This window comes from Peromyscus californicus, unplaced genomic scaffold (genome assembly GCF_007827085.1).
Source record: "Peromyscus californicus insignis strain IS unplaced genomic scaffold, ASM782708v3 Scaffold_23__1_contigs__length_62951481, whole genome shotgun sequence".
NCBI classification, from domain to species: Eukaryota; Metazoa; Chordata; class Mammalia; order Rodentia; family Cricetidae; genus Peromyscus; species Peromyscus californicus.
In genome coordinates this window covers 60,174,926-60,193,795 of record NW_026294534.1, presented here as the reverse complement: position 1 = coordinate 60,193,795, position 18,870 = coordinate 60,174,926, and the positions used below count along the sequence as shown (strand labels likewise).

Here is an 18,870-nt window from a genome sequence, read left to right as displayed (position 1 = left end):
TCACAGCACCCTACCCCCTGCTTGGGGCACCACGGATTGTAAACAAAGGAGTTTTTTACAAAGATCTTGCTGTGTGTGTGTGTGTGTGTGTGTGTGTGTGTGTGTGTGTGTGTGTGTGTGTGTGTGTGCTGGGGGGTGACTCAGCAGGTAGAGCGCTCCCCCAGCACACACAAAGCCCTGAGCTCCAGTCCCGGCACCATATGAACCAGCAGTGGTGGTACATGGTCGCCATCCCAGCACTTGGGCGGCAGAGGCAGGAGGATCAGGGTTCAAGATCATCCTTCACCACACAGAGTTCAAAGCCAGACCAGGACACACAAGACTCTGCCTCAAACAATTTACAGGAAGTATGCAGAGCTTTCAGGTTCTTAGAGCCCGAAAGCAGCCCAGGAGGAGAATCCAGGACCTGGGGAGGGCAATGGGGAAGAGGAGGGAGGGTGGTGATGATTCTGCAGCTATGGAGAGGACCTAACGCCACAGAGTGTCTAAGCAGGTGACAGCTGGCCAAGTGCCAGCCTTACAGTCACGGGAGTTCAAGTTGGGTCCCAGCACCCTGGCAAAAGCCCAGCCTGGTGGTGCGTACCGTAACTGCGGAGGCAGAGACAGGCGGATCTCTGGAGCGCAACGGGCCATCAAAGACACGCCTGACACACCTATCAGACACACCCACACATCACACACACACACATCAGAAATATCAGATATACATATTAGACACAAACACATCTTATACATACACACACACACACACACACACACACACACACACACATACACACACCAGGCACACAGAAGTCAGTGACACCCACTGGGCACACTTATCTGACACATTTGTAAGCCACACCCAGAGCTGTGGCTTGCCAAACTCTAAGATTAAATGCTTTAAAAACTTTATCTTAGCCAGGCGGTGGTGGCGCACGCCTTTAATCCCAGCACTCGGGAGGCCTGGGCTACCAAGTGAGTTCCAGGAAAGGCGCAAAGCTACACAGAGAAACCCTGTCTCGAAAAACCAAAAAAAAAAAAAAAAAAAAACCTTTATCTTTTAGTGGGGCACGGTGGCACCCACCTAGATTTCCAGTACTCGGGAGGCAGAGGCAGGTGGATCTCTGGGTTCGAGGCCAGCCTGGTCTACAGAGTCAGTTCCAGGACAGCCAGGGCCGCACAGAGAGACCTTGTCTTGAAAAACCAAAAGACAAAAACAAAAACAAAAAAACCCACCCACCTTTTTAAATTGTTTGACAGTTTAATTCTTTAAATTTCACTTCATTTCTTTCTTTGTGTGTGAGTGTGTGCATGCAGACACATGTACATATACCCTGGTGCATGTGTAGAGGTCAGAGGACAACTTATGGGAATCACTTCTCTCCTCCTACCGTGGGGGTCCCAGGATCGAACTCAGGTCATCAGGCTTGGCAGCAAGCGTCTTTATCTGGTGAACCATGGAAGAGGAGCCTCCACTTTACTTTGTGAGGTAAGAGCTCTCACTGAACCTGAGCTGACATATTCAGCTAGACTGGGATCTGCCTGACTGTACCCCTAACTCTGGGGCTGCAGGTACATGCTGCTGCACCGAGCTTTGAGGTGGGGCTGGGGATCTGAACTCAGGTCCTCAGGCTTGGACAAGCGAACACTTTACTAAGCCATGTCCCAGGACCTATGCTCTTCCTCCTCCTGTTCCTCCTCCCCATCCTCCTCCTTCTCCCCCTCCTCCTGCTCCTCCTCCCCATCCTCCTCCTTCTCCCCCTCCTCCTGCTCCTCCTCCCCCTCCTCCTCCTCCTTCCCATCATCCTCCTGCTCCTCCTGCTCCTCTTCTTCCTCCTCCTGCTCCTCCTCCTCCTTCTTCTGAAGGAGGCCTGCACCTCCAACTCCATCTCCTCTCTTCTGATCTATTCTTGCTTTGGGTCATCAACTCCCTGGCTTCATCAAGTTGCAAGAACACAGTGCCCTGTGGCATTTGGCTGCCCTGGTGCCAACAGGATCCCGCAGAACTGGACCTGAGACAATAATCAAACAGAGCACACTGCCCCAGGGCGGCTCAGCTTTCCTTTGTTCCTTCCCTGTGAACTCCAAGACTACAGTGAGCTCCTCACATGGACAGACTGCTGGTGCGGCCACACTGAGGACAAAGTCCATTCTTGTGTTCACTGTCACATCTTTGTTTCTTTGGGTTTTTGTTGTTGTCGTTGTTCCTTTGTTTGAGACAGGGTTTCTCTGTGTAGCTTTAGTGCCTGTCCTGGAACTCACTCTGCAGACCAGGCTGGCCTCGAACTCACAGAGATCCGCCAGCCTCTGCCTCCCGAGTGCTGGGATTGAAGGTGTGCCACCATGCCAGGCTCTGTCTGTTTTTGTTGCTCTCAGAGTCTCACGTAGCCCAGGCTGACTTGAACTTGGCTAAATTTGAAGTTAGCTGAGGAAGACTTTGAACTCCTAATCCTCCTGCCTCAGTCTCCTGAGTACTGGGAAGCCAGGTGTGTGCCGATGCACAGGCTTGTTTTCTGTCAAGTCAGGTGGAAGGCTGGGGTTTCCTCTGGGAAGCCCCGGTGTTGGGGCTCTAGCCTGGGATTCCAGCACCAAGCTCAATCTCAGCTCCTCCGCCCCCCCATTTTACTTCCAAATAAAATACCATCTTGGGGCAGGCAGGAGGGCTCAGCGGCAAAGGCGATGGCCATCAACCCGGCCACACATGATAGAAGAAGAGAACTGAACTCTGCAGCTTTGTCCTCTGACCTCCACACACGCACTGTGGCACATACACTCACATAACACATTAATGTACTTAAATAAATAAGAAGTAACACATAAAATAAGAACCATCTGAAGCACCTACTGGCAAGCCTACGAGATCCTTCCTGCCCGGACGAAGGGGTAATTTTTATAAAGCTGCACAAGGTGGCTCACACACACCTGTAGTCACAAAACCGAGGCAGGGGCATCACAGCTTTGAGGCCAGCCTGAATTACAGAGTGAGAGTCTGTCTTGAGAGGAAGGAAAGACAATCTTCATAGAGCATGAGCTTCTCTCCTGTGTGTGCACACATGTGCGTGGTTTTGCTCAAGCAGGATCTCACACCATAGCTCACACTGGCCTGGAACTTACTATGTGGTCCAGGCAAGCATCGAATTTGCAATAATTCTCCAGCCTCAGTTTCCTGAGGTCTGGGAAAACAGGTGCATCTGCCCCATAGCCTACAGTGATTATTCTGTGTGTGTTGTATGATCATGTGTGCATGCTACATGTGTGAAAATATGCATGCTCTTGTGTGTATGTTCACGTGTGCATGTCTCTGTGTGTGTGCTCATGTGTACACATTTGCATTCCTGTGTGTGTATGCTCAGGTGTGTCGTGTGTGTGCATGTTTATGTGTGCATGTGTGCAGCTTGTATGTGTGTGCTCATGTGTTCATGTTTGCATGCTCATATGTGTGCATGTGTGTGCATATGTATGTGCACATGTGTGTGGTGCCAGAGGTCACCATCAGGTGACTTTCCTTGATTCTGGTATCAGGATCTCACTGACCCTGGAGCTCACAGGTTCAGCTGGCCAGCAAGACCCAGTGATCCTCCTGCCTCCACTTGACCCCCAGCACTGGAATTGCAGATGTACAGCCCCACAGCTGGCTTTTTACCTGAGTGCTGGGGATCTGAAGTCAAGTCCGATTCTCACGACAAGCCCTTTGCTGACTGAGCCGTCTTCCTGACCCCTGTGATTATTCTCATCTATTCCATCAATTAAAAACCTATGAAACAGCCGGGTGGTGGTGGCACACGCCTTTAAACCCAGCACTGGGGTGGCAGAGGCAGGTGGATCTCTGTGAGTTTGTGGCCAGCCTGGTCTACAGAGTGAGTTCTGGTACAGCCAGGGCTACATAGAGAAACCCTGTCTTGAACAACAAAAAAAGAAAAAAAATTCATGGGACTTATTTTTCTCTCCTGTCACTTAAATTTGGTTACAATTCTATTTCCCTGAAATACTTCCTGTCTGGGCTTGTCTAGAGGAAAATGTGGGTCCAGAGGGACAGCACTGGTTTTTCAGATTTTGTCCCAACGTTCTTCCTGACTGCATTGCAAATTCTACAAGTTAGTAGACAAGAGAGTGACACAGTGGGTGGGTAGACAGAGACACACAGAGGTGGGAGGGTGGGGGGATGGGTGGGGGGGATGGGTAAATGATGCATGAATGGAAGGTGGGGATTGATGGGTAGATGGGCCAGGCGGTGGTGGCACATGCCTTTAATCCCAGCACTGGGAGGCAGAGGCAGGCGGATCTCTGTGAGTTCAAGGCCAGCCTGGTCTACAGAGTGAGATCCAGGAAAGGCGCAAAGCTACACAGAGAAACCCTGTCTCAAAAAACAAACAAACAAACAAAGAAACAAAATGATGGGTAGATGGATAGACAGGTGGATGGATGGATGGATGAGTAGATGAGTGAATCATTGACAGATGGAGGCATAGGTTGGTGAAAAATCAACTTGCAGTTCCCTGGGTTTCTGAGGTTTCTGGAGAGCAGTGCAGAGTATACCCTCCTGTCAGGCCAGGACACTCACCCATGCCCCGGAGCTCCACAGCAGGGCGGCACAGCTGGAGGGCTTCTCTGACCAGACCGACCTCAGGAGAGTCCATGTGAGGGGCACACATGTCAAAGTCATCCAGCAGGTCCTCAATGCCCCCAGAGATGCCCCGGCAGGAGATCCAGCTCATGTTCCCTGTGGAGGACAAGGAATGAGGAATGTAGGGGCCCTTGCTTACTGCTGGCTCATTCTGTGGGTACGAGAATGGCCGCCCTTTCTCCCTGAGGTTCTTGAACTCTGAAGTTCTGGCACTGAAGCTGATGGTTTCTGTGATGGGCACTGAGCTGTGATTGATAGAACATGACCTGGCCTCCACCCCAGATGCTGCCAACACCTCAGAAATATCTCCAGGATTTGCCAAGTGTCTCCTGGAGGAAGAATGTCCTTTGAAAATCACAGGTATGAGTGTGGGTGGGAAAATAAGTGGATGGAATAGATATGCAAACAACCATTCATCCACCCATCCATCCACTCATCCATCTTTCCATCCGTCCATCCATCCATCCATCCATCCACCTGTCCATCCACCAGTCCATCCATTCTTCTACTAGTCCACCCATTCATGCACTTATCTACCTACCAACCTACTCATCCATCCATCTATTCATCAATATATACATACACCCAGCTATCATTCTATTAATCCATTTATCGATCTACTCATCTATTCATATACCTGTCTATCTGTCCATCCATCTATATCTATATCCACTCATCTATATATCAATTTATCTATCCATTCATTTATCTGCCACACCTTTATTGGCTTAACTCTGTAGTTTTCCCTTCAGTGCCAACTTCCATTCACCCATCCTTACACACCTCAATCTCTCATCCATTCATCCAGCTTTCTGCCCATTCATCTATTCATCCATCTGTCCACCTTCTCAAAGGAAGAATGTCCTTTGAGAATCACAGGTATGCGTGTGTGTGTGTGTGTGTGTGTGTGTGTGTGTGTGTGTGTGTGTGTGTGTATGGATGGGTGGGTGGATGAATGGGTGGATGGATGGATGGATGGATGGGTGGATAGATGGGTGGGTGGATGGATGGATGGATGGTTGGGTGTATGGATGGATGAGTGAATGAGTGTGTGGGGGACATCTATGACAACCCTTACCCAGCACCTCCTGCTTCAGCTCCTCCATGCGGCCCGCGTGCAGCAGATGGAAGGGCAGTTCTGTCAGCTTCCTCCGGTTGGCGACTGTACCTGAGAACCACAGTGGCTGCGGGGCCACCTGGTGGAGGTGGGGAGGGAGGGGGATGAGCTTGGGCTCGAACTCAAGTACTTTCCTTCACTCCATGAACACTGGCCAAGCTGGCACCATGTGGTGCTGAGGGGACGGGAACATAGTGGCCAACAGAGCTACCCACCACCCCACAGCTGGGCTGGGCCAGATGGAGGGACCGGGGCTTGAGCATTTCAAGGATGAGGCATGGCAGGGAAACGGGAAAGTTCTCCTGAAGGTGGGACATCGGAGCTGGGCCTTGGAGGACAAGTAGGAGTCTGGTAAAATACATCAGAGCAGTGACATTGCTGGGCACAGAACGGCGTCCAAGCTATGGACGCCAAGGCACACGTGGAAGGACCAGGTGGAAGTGCATGCGAGGCTGACAGGGGTGAGGGCGTGCTGCTCTTTGGTCTCTTCTGTGTGTGCCCCAGTGTGTGTGTGTGTGTGTGTGTGTGTGTGTGTGTGTGTGTGTGTGCGTGTGTGTGCATTCGGTGCACACGTGTGCATGCACAGAACAGAGGTAGATATCACAACTCTTCCTCAATTGTGCTCCACGTGACTTTTTGAGACAGGCTCACACTGAACCACATCAATTGTGGTAAACAGACTGGCCATCTAGCCCCAAACAGCCACCGAATTCCCTACCACAGGCTTTTTGTTTTGTTTGAGACAGGGTATCACTATACAGCCCTGGCTGTCCCGGAACTCACTCTGCTGACCAGGCTGGCCTCAAACTCACAGAGACCCACCTGCCTCTGCCTCCCGAGTGCTGGGATTAAAGGTGTTTATCCCAGCATGCCTGGCCATGTCTGCCTTTTTATTTAAGGTTTCTTTTATTTTATGTATATGGGTGTTTTGCCTACATGTATGCCTGTGCACCACATGGGTATAGTGTTCATGGAGGCCAGAAGAGGGCATTGGATTCCCTGGAACTGGAGTTACAGATGTGAGCAGCCATGTAGGTGCTGGGAATCAACCCTGGATCCTGGGCAAGAGCATCCCGTGCTCCTTTTGTTTGTTTTTGGTTTTTGAGACAGGGTTTCTCTGGGTAGCCCTGGCTGTCCTGGAACTCTCTCTGTAGCCCAGGCTGGCCTCAAACTCACAGAGATCCTCCTGCCTCTGCCTCGAAAGTGCTGGGATTAAAGGCGTGCGCCACCACAGCGGGGCTGCAGCAGAATGCTCTTAACTGCTGAGCCATTTCTCCAGTGCCTGGTTTTTTTATGTGGGTTCAAATATTCAGCCAAGATGCAAGTCTTCATGTAAAGAAGAGTCACAGCTCTGTCCTCAGGTGCAGCCGAGGAGATGCCTGTGGACAACGGGGAGGCTGTACCTTCCCAGCTGAGCAGCTGACACGGTGGGATGTGGAAAGTCTTCATCAAGTCCCGGTGCTGATTGACATTTTGATTTTAACCTCATCAATGGCAAGAGGGCTACACCCCATAAATACTTAGTGCACACACCCACCGTGTCTCCTGAGCCCTGAACCCAGAATGACATTCTGGGGCTAAAGGAGCACCTTGAAGCTGTGGAAGAGGCCTGAAGTGGCTTTGGAGGGTGTTTTGAGTGGCAGAGAAGGAAAAGGACAGTCATATCAGGGGATGCTCTGGGAATGGAGTGGCAGGTGGCCTCACCTTGCGGTCCAGGTTTAGGGGCTTCCCCACGAGTGGCAAGGTGATGAGTTTCTTGGTGCCCTGGCTCCAGGCTCCAGAGAAGAATTCAGCTAGCATACCATGTCTCTTGGATCTCTCAGGCCCAGACAGGTATCGAACCCGGATCACCTTGGACAGCTGTCTGTGGAGAAAGGGCACAGGCTGGTGGCCCAGGGGACAGTGCAAATGCAGAGGCTGTCTGTCCACTCCATGTCCTGTTTTCACTTAACACTGGTCTCTGAAATGGCCCTGCTTTTTTTTTTTTTTTTTTTTTTTGGTTTTTTCGAGACAGGGTTTCTCTGTGTAGCTTTGCGCCTTTCCTGGAACTCACTTTGGAGACCAGGCTGGCCTGGAACTCACAGAGATCCGCCGAGCTCTGCCTCCCGAGTGCTGGGATTAAAGGCGTGCGCCACCACCGCCCAGCTGCCCTGCTTTTTTATTTCTCTTTTTTCCCTTAAAAAGTTTTGCCTCTGGCTGGGTGGTGGTGGCACATGCCTTTAATCCCAGCACTCGGGAGGCAGAGGCAGGCGGATCTCTGTGAGTTCGAGGCCAGCCTGGTCTACAGAGCAAGATTCAGGACAGGCACCAAAACTACACAGGGAAACCTTGTCTCAGAAAAAAAAAAAAAGTACATAAAAAGTTTTGCTTCTGAGGGCAATGAGATGGTGCAGTAGACAGAGGTGCTTGCCACCAAGCCTCGTGGTCGGAGTTCAATCCCTGCCTCTTACATCGCAGGAGAGAACTGACTCCCACAGGTCGCCCTCTGACCTCCACACACACACCAGGGCACACACCCACACCTACATGCATACAGACATAATAAGTAAATGTAAAAAAGAACCTTTGATCTGGTGTGGCGGGTGGCACAAGACTGTCACTGTAGCTCCTCAGAGGCAGGAGGGTCACAAGCTGAAGCCATGCGTGGCTAGGCTGAATTGGGAGCTCAAAACCAGCCCGGGCAACTTAACAAAACATCACAGCAAATCAAAAATGAAAAGAGGCTGGGAAGGCGGCTTAGTGGATAAAGTGCTCACTCTGCAAGCATAAGGATCTGAGTTCAAACCCCAGCACACACGTGAAAGCCTGGTGAGGCGGGAAGCACCTGCAATCCCAGAGCTCGAGAGCGAACAGAAACAGCGGGAGTCTAGGAGCCAATATGGCTGAATTGGTGATCTTCAGGTTCAGTGAGAGACCCTCTCTCCAAATACAAGGGTGACAGAAGTCAAACCTGAGGTTAACATCTGTCCTTCATAAAGGCACACATAGGTGAGGGCACCACAGACAAATGCATAACACACACACACACACACACACACACACACACACACACTGAAAAAAAGGTTTGGAGTGTGGCTCAGGGTGGAGGCCCTGCCTAGAATCCCCCAGTGAGGGGCTGGGGGCGTGGCTCAGGGGTGGAGCCCCGCCTAGGATCCCCAGTGAGGGGCTGGGGGCGTGGCTCGGGGTGGAGCCCCGCCTAGAATCCCCAGTGAGGGGCTGGGGGTGTGGCTCAGGGTGGAGCCCTGTCTAGAATCCCCAGTGAGGGGCTGGGGGCGTGGCTCAGGGGTGGAGCCCCGCCTAGGATCCCAGCGAAGGGCTGGGGGCGTGGCTCAGGGTGGAGCCCCGCCTAGAATCCCCCAGTGAGGGGCTGGGGGCGTGGCTCAGGGGTGGAGCCCTGTCTAGAATCCCCCAGTAAGGGGCTGGGGGCGTGGCTCAGGGGTGGAGCCCCTGCCTAGAATCCCCAGTGAGGGGCTGGGGGCGTGGCTCAGGGGTGGAGCCCCGCCTAGAATCCCATAGCACCTCACACAACATTCAAACAAACACACAAAACAGACAAATTAGGTATGTATAGTTAACACTGGGACTGGTTTGTGCTAGATTGCCTGAATACCCCAAAAGAGGAAGTCAAGGATTTGCTTGGGAGCCTTTGCTCTCAGGGTCCCACACAGAAAGTGTCCCTTCTCAGGGCCTACCTGTGCGCGATGGCCAGCAGCGTGCAACCATCCACGGGCCTCCTAGTCAAGCAGTGTCCCAGGTCCCGGCGGAGCCGCACCCACAGCAGGGGTGGGAAGCGCAGGAGCTCCTTGCTGGGCGGTGTCCAGTCCCGGTACACGACCTGCAGGACCTCATCATCCAAAGACAATACGTCCTTCAGCTCCGCCTCCGAGAGGCCGTACCTGTGGAGTGAGGGGACACAGCACACTGTGATGGCCCTGTGATGAGGATGCGCAGGGACCGTGTGTGCAACTTCTGACAGGGAACCTCCAGCACAGACCACTGCAGATGACCCCCCTTCGCACACAGCTGCAGAGTCTGCACAGGCCACTCTCCAGGCTCGGGGTGGGGTGAGGGGGTGTCAGTGGGACATGGTGACATACCTCTGTCATCCCAGCACAGGGAGGGAAGTGCAGGCAGGAGGATCTGGCGCTCCAGGTCATCCTTGGCTACATAGTGAGTTCCAGGACAGCCTGGGCTACATGAGAGTCTGTCTTAAATTTTTTTCAAAAGGGATGAAGAGCAGGGCATTGGTGGAACTCACCTTTATCCCAGCACTCAGGAGGCAAAAGCAGGCAGATCTCTGAATTCAAGGACAGCCTGGTCTACAGAGAGAGTTCCAGGACAGCCAGCGCTACACAGAGAACCCTGTCTTAACAAACCAAAACCAGCCGGGCAGTGGTGGCACATGCCTTTAATCCCAGCACTCGGGAGGCAGAGCCAGGCGGATCTCTGTGAGTTCGAGGCCAGCCTGGTCTCCAAAGCGAGTTCCAGGAAAGGCACAAAGCTACACAGAGAAACCCTGTCTCGAAAAACCCAAAAAAAAAAAAAAAAAAAAAACAGGCTGGAGAGATGGCTCAGTGGTTAAGAGCCTGTCAGAAGGGATGGAGTTCAAGTTTGCAAGTCAGGTTGCTCACAGCTACCTGCACCTCCAGCTCCTGGGGATCTGATCTGCAGTGAGGCACACAGACATGGACATACCTACGTGAATAAATATTTTAGAGCAGGGTGTGGTGGCACATGTCTTTAATCCCAGCACTTGGGAGGCACAGGTAGACCAATCTCTGTGAGTTCAAGGCCAGCCTGATCTATGTAGCAAGTTCCAGGACAGACAGGGCTATGAAGAAGGACCATATTTCAAAAAATAAATAAAAATAAATAATAAAAAGGCTAAAGCTGACATAGATGGACATATACATTTAGCATGCACAGAACACATGTGTTCATTATATGGCATCTATAGTCCATATTATGTCCGTGTCAGGCATAGATTGTAGAACTTACTGTATTGGGCTGAGAATGTGGCTCAGAGGGCAAAAGGCATCAGTTGCCAACTCTAACAGTCTAGTTCAATCTCTGGGACCCACATGGTGGAAGGAGAGAACTGACTCCTGTAAGTAGAAGCAGGTGGATCTCTGTGAGTTCAAGGCCAGCCTGGTCTACAAAGTGAGCTCCAGGCCAACCAGGGCTACATAATGACATCCTGTCTCAAAAAACCTACAGTTTGAGGCTGGAGAGATGGCTCAGTGGTTAAGTGGTTAAGTGTTCTTCCAGAGGTCCTGAGTTCAATTCCCAAAAACTACATGGTGGCTCACAACCACCCGTAATGAGATCTGGCATACGTGCAGACAGAACACTGTATACATAATAAATAAATAAATGTTTTTAAAAACCCTAAAATTTGTTGTACTATATTAATATATTAATAGTTGGATTAGTCCTATATTAGTATTACCAACATAATATGTTAAATATAATAATATATTAGGAATATAGTATGTTGAGTATAATATATTACTATGATACCAATATAATGTCAGTTATGTTCCCACATTATGCCATATTAATAATTTTATATTGCTCACATTATACTATTCTGCTACATGAAAATGTCACTGATAAATTCATACCAGCCACATAATTACTGTGTCATCTCTGCTTGTGAATTTCATGGAGTTCTATGTTACATGTATGTGCATGTATCTCTCTGGGGTACACTGACTATAGTCTTACTCTAGACTTCTGAGCAGAGCCCCTGAACCACTCACGGATGCCAAGGACAGCTCTTGCCCTGTAAGTGACGGTACCTGCAGACTCTGTCACGACTCCCCCAGGGCTGAATGTTCTGCAGTGAGGATCTCATTTTTTTTCTTTTACAGATTTATTTTATTGTGAGTTCCATGTGTGGGTGTCTTAGACTGCTTTGGCTTGTGATAAAGCACTGACCAAAAGCAACTTGGGGAGTAGTGAGACACGGTGGCGCACACCTTTAATCCCAGCACTTGGGCGGCAGAGGCAGGCGGATCTCTGTGAGTTCGAGGCCAGCCTGGTCTACAGAGCAAGTTCTAGACCAGCCAAGGCTACAGAGTGAGACCTTATCTAAAAAACATAAAGGAAAAGAAATGCAACTCAGAGAGGAAAATGTTTGCTTCCAGGTCACGGTTCATTCCCGGGAACCAGGGCAGGCGCTCAAGGCAGGTACCCGAAGCCCAGGGCTGGCACCGCCCACAGTGGACTGGACCCGCCTGTCAATCAGGAATTAAGAAAATGCTCCACAGACTTGCCCATCGGCCACTTGGACAGGGCAATTCTTCGCCTGGGGTTCCCTCTGCTGGAGTGTGTCAGACTGACCACCAAGATCAGCCACTCAGTATGTGAGCGCAGTACCCTCGAGCACCAGGAGACGGCGTCGGGTTCCGTGGTGCTGGAGTTCATGTGGCCTTGAGGACTTGGGTGCTGGGAACAGAAGCTGGGTCCTCGTATGAGCAGCCAGTGCTCTTAACCATTGAGCCATCTCTCCAGTCCAGGGACCTCTTTCTTTGAGTCAGCTCTGCCTTGTGAGCACATCTTTTTCCACCACCCTGCGCTTTACCATGGGAACAAGGCATGTTCTCGTGGAGGTGCCTGGACTCTGATCGCCCTTCAGGGGCCGCCTGCCACACTCCCTACCGGTGTGAGCCTTGGCCCCTTAAGGCACCTTAAGGCACCAGTTAGTTTCTGTCTCCCTGAATTTGGGTATTGGAACAACAAACCAGGAGAACAGTGCCTGGTCCCCAGCTCATGAGCTCACAGGTCCCCCGAAGCTCAGGGGCAGAGAGAGGGCAGCAGACTCGCCGGTGTTCAGAGACGCGAATCCACAGAACCTTCCAATTTCAATAACAACTTGGTTTCTTCCGCGCAGACTTGGAGCACTGTTGGCCCCACGGTGTCTCATGCAGAGACAATCAGCCCGTCTGGGATCTGGGGTTCAATATGCATTCTAGGGTACATCCCTGGAACCAGCTGGAAGGCGGTACCCGCACCTTCGTGATGGAATGACGCTCTTGCTTCTTCGTGTTTGTTTACTGTTGTTTGAGACAAGGTTTTGCTCTGTAGCTCAGGCTGGCCCAGAACTCACCAACCTCCTAGCTTAGCTTCCCAGGTGCTGGGGTGACAGGTATGCACTGTCATGCCTGGCACCCTGAGTTCTTTGATTTTACTTCTCTCCATTCTTTGTGCATGTGTATGTTGTGGGGGTTGGGGGGAAGGCACATGTGTATGATGTGCACATATGTAGGCCTGCATGTGGGAGCTCAGGGTTCATGACAGAAATCATCCTCAATGGCTTGTCCACCTTATTCACTGAGATGGGTTCTGTCAATCAAACCCAGAGCTCACCAGCGTGGCTAGTCTTGTCAGCCAGCTTGCTCTGGGGATCCCATCAGCGACTTCCAACCACAGGTGGGCCACCATGCCCACCGGCATTTGTGTAAGTCTAGGGATCCCAACACTGCTCTTTGTGCAAGTGCGTTCCCCACTGAGCCACCTCAGCCTCCAGGACCTTATCTATTCATGATGGTGAGTGGATTTGTTTCACACATACACAGGTTCATACACACACATGTGAACTCACCCACATGCACTCTCACACAACCATGCATGCATGCATGCACACACATGCACACACACCCCAGCTGGGCTGATCACTGCCATTTTGAATTTCTAGTGATAAAGACCCGAAAGGGCACAGTCCAAGAATGAAAATGTCTCAACGTCAGAGATGGCGACTCACACACTAAATAAATAAAGACAGCCCCCAGAGACTGTTCTGCGTTTATCTCCGTATGAGACATCTACAAAACGTCGGTTTACTGTGGAGTGGGAAAAGGCCCTCACCAGAACTCAACCATTGCCAGCATCTAGATCCTGCCACCCTGTCCACAAGATACCAGGAGACCTAGAGTCGGCTGCCGGAGCCCCTCTGTGGAATTGTTTAGTATCTACGGAGAACCTGAGCCCACAAGCAGACCCAAGTCCTCACTCCATGAAACAGAAAATCCCACCCTGTGCACTTGGTGTGGTCACACACAGTCTGTTTATTTGATGTGCATGTGTGTTTTGCCTGCATGAGTTTATGTGCACCACACACTTGCCTGGTGGCCACAGAGGCCAGAAGAGGGCATCAGATACCCTGGAACTAGAATTACAGATAATTGTGAGCTGCAAAATACAGGGACCAAACCCTGGTCCTCTGTAAGAGAAGCGTGTGCTCTTAACCCCTTAGCCATCTCTCCAGCCTGTTTATCTATCTATCTATCTATCTATCTATCTATCTATCTATCTATCTCTCTATCTGTTATTTATTTATGCATTTATTTATTCTGAGACAACGTCTCATGTAGCCCAGGCTAGCTTCAATCTCTTTCTTTCTTTCTTTCTTTCTTTCTTTCTTTCTTTCTTTCTTTCTTTCTTTCTTTCTTTTTTTTTTTTTTTTTTTTGAGACAGGGTTTCCCTGTGTAGCTTTGCGCCTTTCCTGGAACTCACTTGGTAGCCCAGGCTGGCCTCGAACTCACAGAGATCCGCCTGGCTCTGCCTCCCAAGTGCTGGGATTAAAGGCGTGTGCCACCACCACCCGGCCTTAGCTTCAATCTCACTATGTATCCAAGTATAACTCTGAACTCCTGATCCCCATCCCTCCACCTCCCAGGTGCTGGGATGACAGATGTGCACCATCACGTCTGGTTTATATGGTGCTGGATGGAATCCAGGCCTCCATGTTGCTAGACAAGTGCTCGACCAACTAAATTACAGGCACTCTGCCCACTGAGCTACAAGCACTCTACCAATGGAGCTCTGTCTACTACTGAGCCTCAAGCACTCCACCCAGTGAGCTTCGGCTGAAGTACTTCCTAAGTTTTCTGAGCCAGCAGTCGGTTGAGTCCTGGGTGTGGATCGTAACCTACAGAGAAGTGACTGCCCATTTCTCTTACTGCTGAGACCCAGCCTGGGATGCTTTGTCATAGCAGCATGAACAGACTAAGACACTGAAGACCTTTTAGGACTGTATGTTGAGTGGGGTGTGTCCCCCACGCCTGGTCCCCCACGCTGATGTGGGAGTTTGGGTCATCTTTGGGAGGTGGAGCCTGGCTGGTAAAAGAAAGGCAGTGGGGGAGGCCCTGAGGGTTAAAACAGCTTCTGGTGTCCCCCTGTCCTGCCTGCCTGCCACGTGTGAAGAATCTGGGACACGCTCTCACTCATACAGCCCCCAACACGACCCTGCGTAGGGACAGGGCTCTGTGCAGACAGTGGGTCCATTGTGAGTGTGGGGCTGGAGTGTAGCTCACTGAATAAAGTGTGAGGACCTGGGCTACATCCCCAGTGACGCGAACACACTGATCACGGCAGCATGCTAGCACTGGGGAAGCGGAGATGGGCGGGTGCTTGGCTCCTTGGCCAGCCATACCTACTTGGTGAACCCAAGGCCTGCAAGAGTCTGTGTCTCCAAAACAGAGAAAAAAAAAAGAAAGAAAGAAAGAAAGAAAGGAAAAAAGACAGACCTTGCCTGAAGAATGACACCACAGTCCTGCCCCTCACCCCTGTGCACGTGCACATTCATTGTGAGCTACGTATTAACGTCCTTGTGACTGATTTCTCCAGTTTTATGGTTGTCCTGGTTTGGGTTTCAGACTGTCCTTAGCAGCTTGATGGGATACTGACGAGGAAAAGAGATGATGCTCATGGGGTGCTCAGACAGCTCGGGACAGTGTGTGCTCATGGGTGATGGACCCACAGATGGCACATAACAGAGGTTAGATACACAGTAAACAGAAAGGAGAGAGAGAGAGAGAGAACGATGGCTAAGACAGACTGGAACACAGTACATGTAGATGACAGGTAATTGGTAGAATAGATGATGGATAAGAGATAGACAGAAAATGTAGGTCATGGATAAGGGAAAGACAGAGGCAAGGAGAATGAGCAGTGGGGAGAGGGAGGGAGAGGGAGGGAGAGAGACCAGAAAATATAACGAAGCAATGCAGCACAGCTCCAACATCAGGAGTAAAATAATCGCATGATCATCTCCAAACAGAGGCAGAGGTCGTGATGATTGACAGCCCTTGTAATAACATATCCTGGCCACAGGGAGGGAGAAGCTGGTAGGCAGACAGCCCCAGGCCACCCTGGCAAGGAAGCCACAGGCACAGGAGCCGCAGACGGCTAGTCACAGCACAGCCACAGTCACCATCACAGAGGACCGAACGCACCTGTGCCTCCTGCTCATGCCCAGCTGGCTGTCCTCCCTCCCACACAGTCCAGGCCCAGCCTGGACACTGATGCTGTGCTCTGGTTGGGTCCTCCCTCCTCAGCAAACAATCAAGGCAACACACACAAGCACACACAAGCACAGAGGCATGCACACACATGAACAGGCATGCACACACACACACACACACACACACACACCACGTGAACACACACAGATATATGCATACAGAGACATACATGCACACACATGCACAGAGACATGAACACACACACACAGAGATACACACAGACATGCACACACCCATGCATACAGGCATATACACAGGCACAGAGACATGCACAAACACAGACACGCACACACACACTACACACACACACACACACACAAATACACACACAGAGGGACACACATGCACATACAGAGACACACACACTCACACAGGCACACACAGGCACAAAGACATATACACACACACAAACACACGCATGTGCCTGAGTGTGCCTGTGCATACAGACACAGACACACACGCACAGGTCAACCAGATCCAGACAATGCCTCACTAAGGCTTCCTCTCAAGCGACTCTGCATGTCAAGGCAGTCCAAGTCAGCCACCACAGGCATGAGATGATAACTGCTACATGTAACAGCATCGTACAGGTGCCGGCTGAAATCACAGTAAAACAAGCATGCCACTCTCTCTTCTCATCCAACAGACAGTTTTCAACCTTAGCCAGAGCGATGTAAGACGGACGTGATGGCTGAGGCTCAGCCTCACAGCACGTGCCTGACCTCCATAAAGCCCTGGTTCTGTCCAAATCCCTGCAGAAAGGAAGGAAGAGGGGCTGCCCGTGACTACTTGCCCCAGCGGGGATCTGCAACATCCATGTGAGAGGCAGGGTGGCTGTAACCCCAGCTGGGCTCACTGGCTCCAGGGAATAAAGCAGAGAGTGAAACAGAATACTGCATCTTCCTCTGGCTCTGCATGCCACACACACATGCGCCCAACCAACACAAAGGGAGAGAGGGAGGGAGGGGGGGAGGGAGGGAGGGAGGGAGGGAAGAAAGGAGGGAAGGAGGGAGGGAGGGAGGTGGGGAGGGAAGGTCTCTTACCTGGAAGACACAATGTAACCCAGCACGTGGGCCACCAGCAGCTGCCCGTGGGTCTCCTCCAGGCGGATGCAGAGCTGGTGAGTGGCTTCCTCAGCTGTGGTGGCCAAGGGCACTGGCACAGTGAAGGAGGCCCACTTCCGGGCCTCCTCAAAGGCCAGCCTTAGCCGCCCTGGGTGGCCGCACTCTGGGAGGCTGGCCCAGAGGACATCCCTCTGAGCCGGGCTCAGCGTTCTCCTTTCTGCAGCCAGTAGCAGCTGGATGAACTCCTGTCCTTGACATCCAGACAGGGCCTTCACCTCCCAGTAGGCGCTGGGGTCCTTGAGGGTCTGCTGCAGGGTGTGCAACACCTGCTGGCCTGAGCATGTAGAGAGGATGAGATGTACCTTTGGGGGACACTTGAGGGGTAGCCAGGAGACCCTCCGAGAATGGCATGTGGAATCTAGATCATCAACTGCGTCCAGGAGCAGCACCAGGGACTCAAAGTTCCTCCGAGACACAGTGTGGAGGAGGGTGTGGAAGAAGTGGCCCACCCTGGCGTGGACCTCCAGGACCTGGGTTGGGGGCAGTGGCAGCCCATAGGCCAGGCACAGCTGAAAGGACACACTCCTGAGGAGGCTTCGGGCATCCAGGCTCATCTTTGATGTCCCCAACAACCTCAGGACGGCCACCGTCTTGTGGCCAAGAAGCCTTGGTACCTGCTCGGCTAGCTTGCACATGAGGGACGTCTTCCCGATGCCTGGTGGCCCGAAGAGAACCAGCGGAGTATGGGGCCGGCTGTCATCCTGTCTGAGCCGCTGCCCCAGCTGGGCCAGGAGTTCCTGGTGGCCACAGAAGATGCTGGTGGACTCTGTACCCCGCCAGAGGTGGTGGCGGATCTCCTGGTAGAGCCAGCCCAGCTCCTGTCTGGCTGACTCCAGCTCTCGAAGTTGCTCCAGGACCTGATGGTTGGTCCTGGCCACAAACTGCTCACTCAGCTCCTTCAGGTAGCGGGCATGAGCCTTATTCTTGGGATTGACCAGGTCACGGCTCCAGGGCAGGCGGTGGGACTTTAGGGCTCCAGGCTGAGCATCCAGTATGCGTTCCTTAAGGCCACTGAGAAGACTCTGGGCTCCGGTGTCCAGGCAGCCATCCGCCAGCCGATCCACCATCTTCAGAGAACAATCGTCCAAAATGTGTTTACTGAGGTCCTGTACATCTCTCAGGAAGATGGTAGCTCCCTGGTCCCCTTGTGCTGAGCTCAGGAGGCCCTGCTCGATCTCCCACTCAATGACTGCAAAACAGAACAGGAGGGGTCATCAGGGTCTCCGAGGCCTGTGAGGGGCTTTGGGGAGACAGGTTCCAGACATGTCAAGGCAAACAAATGGGACATTCACATGGGACAGCTTGCAGAAGCCCATGTGGGATACGCACTTGTGTGTGTGTGTGGGGGGGAATGTGGGTGGGGGGGTGGGTGGGAAGGGGTATTTACACATCATGCCCGTGGAGACCAGAGGCCAGCCTCTCCGGAGTCATGCCAGGATCTCAATGGCCAGCCAGCCTACCCAAAACGGTGAGCTTCGGGGTCCAGGAGAGACTTTGTCTTGAAGGAATCAGTTGAGAGTGACAAAGGGCAAGGCTGATGTCCTGCTCTGGGCCCCACGCACCCACACAGACGTGCACATTCACACACACAACCCAAAAGACTGCAGCTGGGACGGGTGGGAGTCCATTCTCTCCCTCTACCATGTGGGTCACCGGGACTGAACTCAGGTCATCGGACTTGGTGGCAGCACCTTTACCTCCAGAGCCATCTCGCTG

General features: G+C 51.9%; 1 protein-coding gene across 7 annotated transcripts in view; it reads right to left on the bottom strand.

Annotated features, from left to right (window-relative positions):
* Nwd1 (NACHT and WD repeat domain containing 1) overlaps window positions 1-18,870 on the bottom strand; it is an 82,320-nt gene that overhangs the window by 39,433 nt on the left and 24,017 nt on the right. For all 7 annotated transcript variants that reach the window (XM_052752490.1, XM_052752493.1, XM_052752491.1 and 4 more), the window contains 5 exons: window positions 17,074-18,343; window positions 9,416-9,619; window positions 7,428-7,587; window positions 5,685-5,802; window positions 4,544-4,702 (listed from right to left, as the gene is read on the bottom strand). In XM_052752490.1, the coding sequence (XP_052608450.1) occupies window positions 4,544-4,702; window positions 5,685-5,802; window positions 7,428-7,587; window positions 9,416-9,619; window positions 17,074-18,343 (1,911 nt within the window). The remainder of the gene's footprint in view (window positions 1-4,543; window positions 4,703-5,684; window positions 5,803-7,427; window positions 7,588-9,415; window positions 9,620-17,073; window positions 18,344-18,870) is intronic.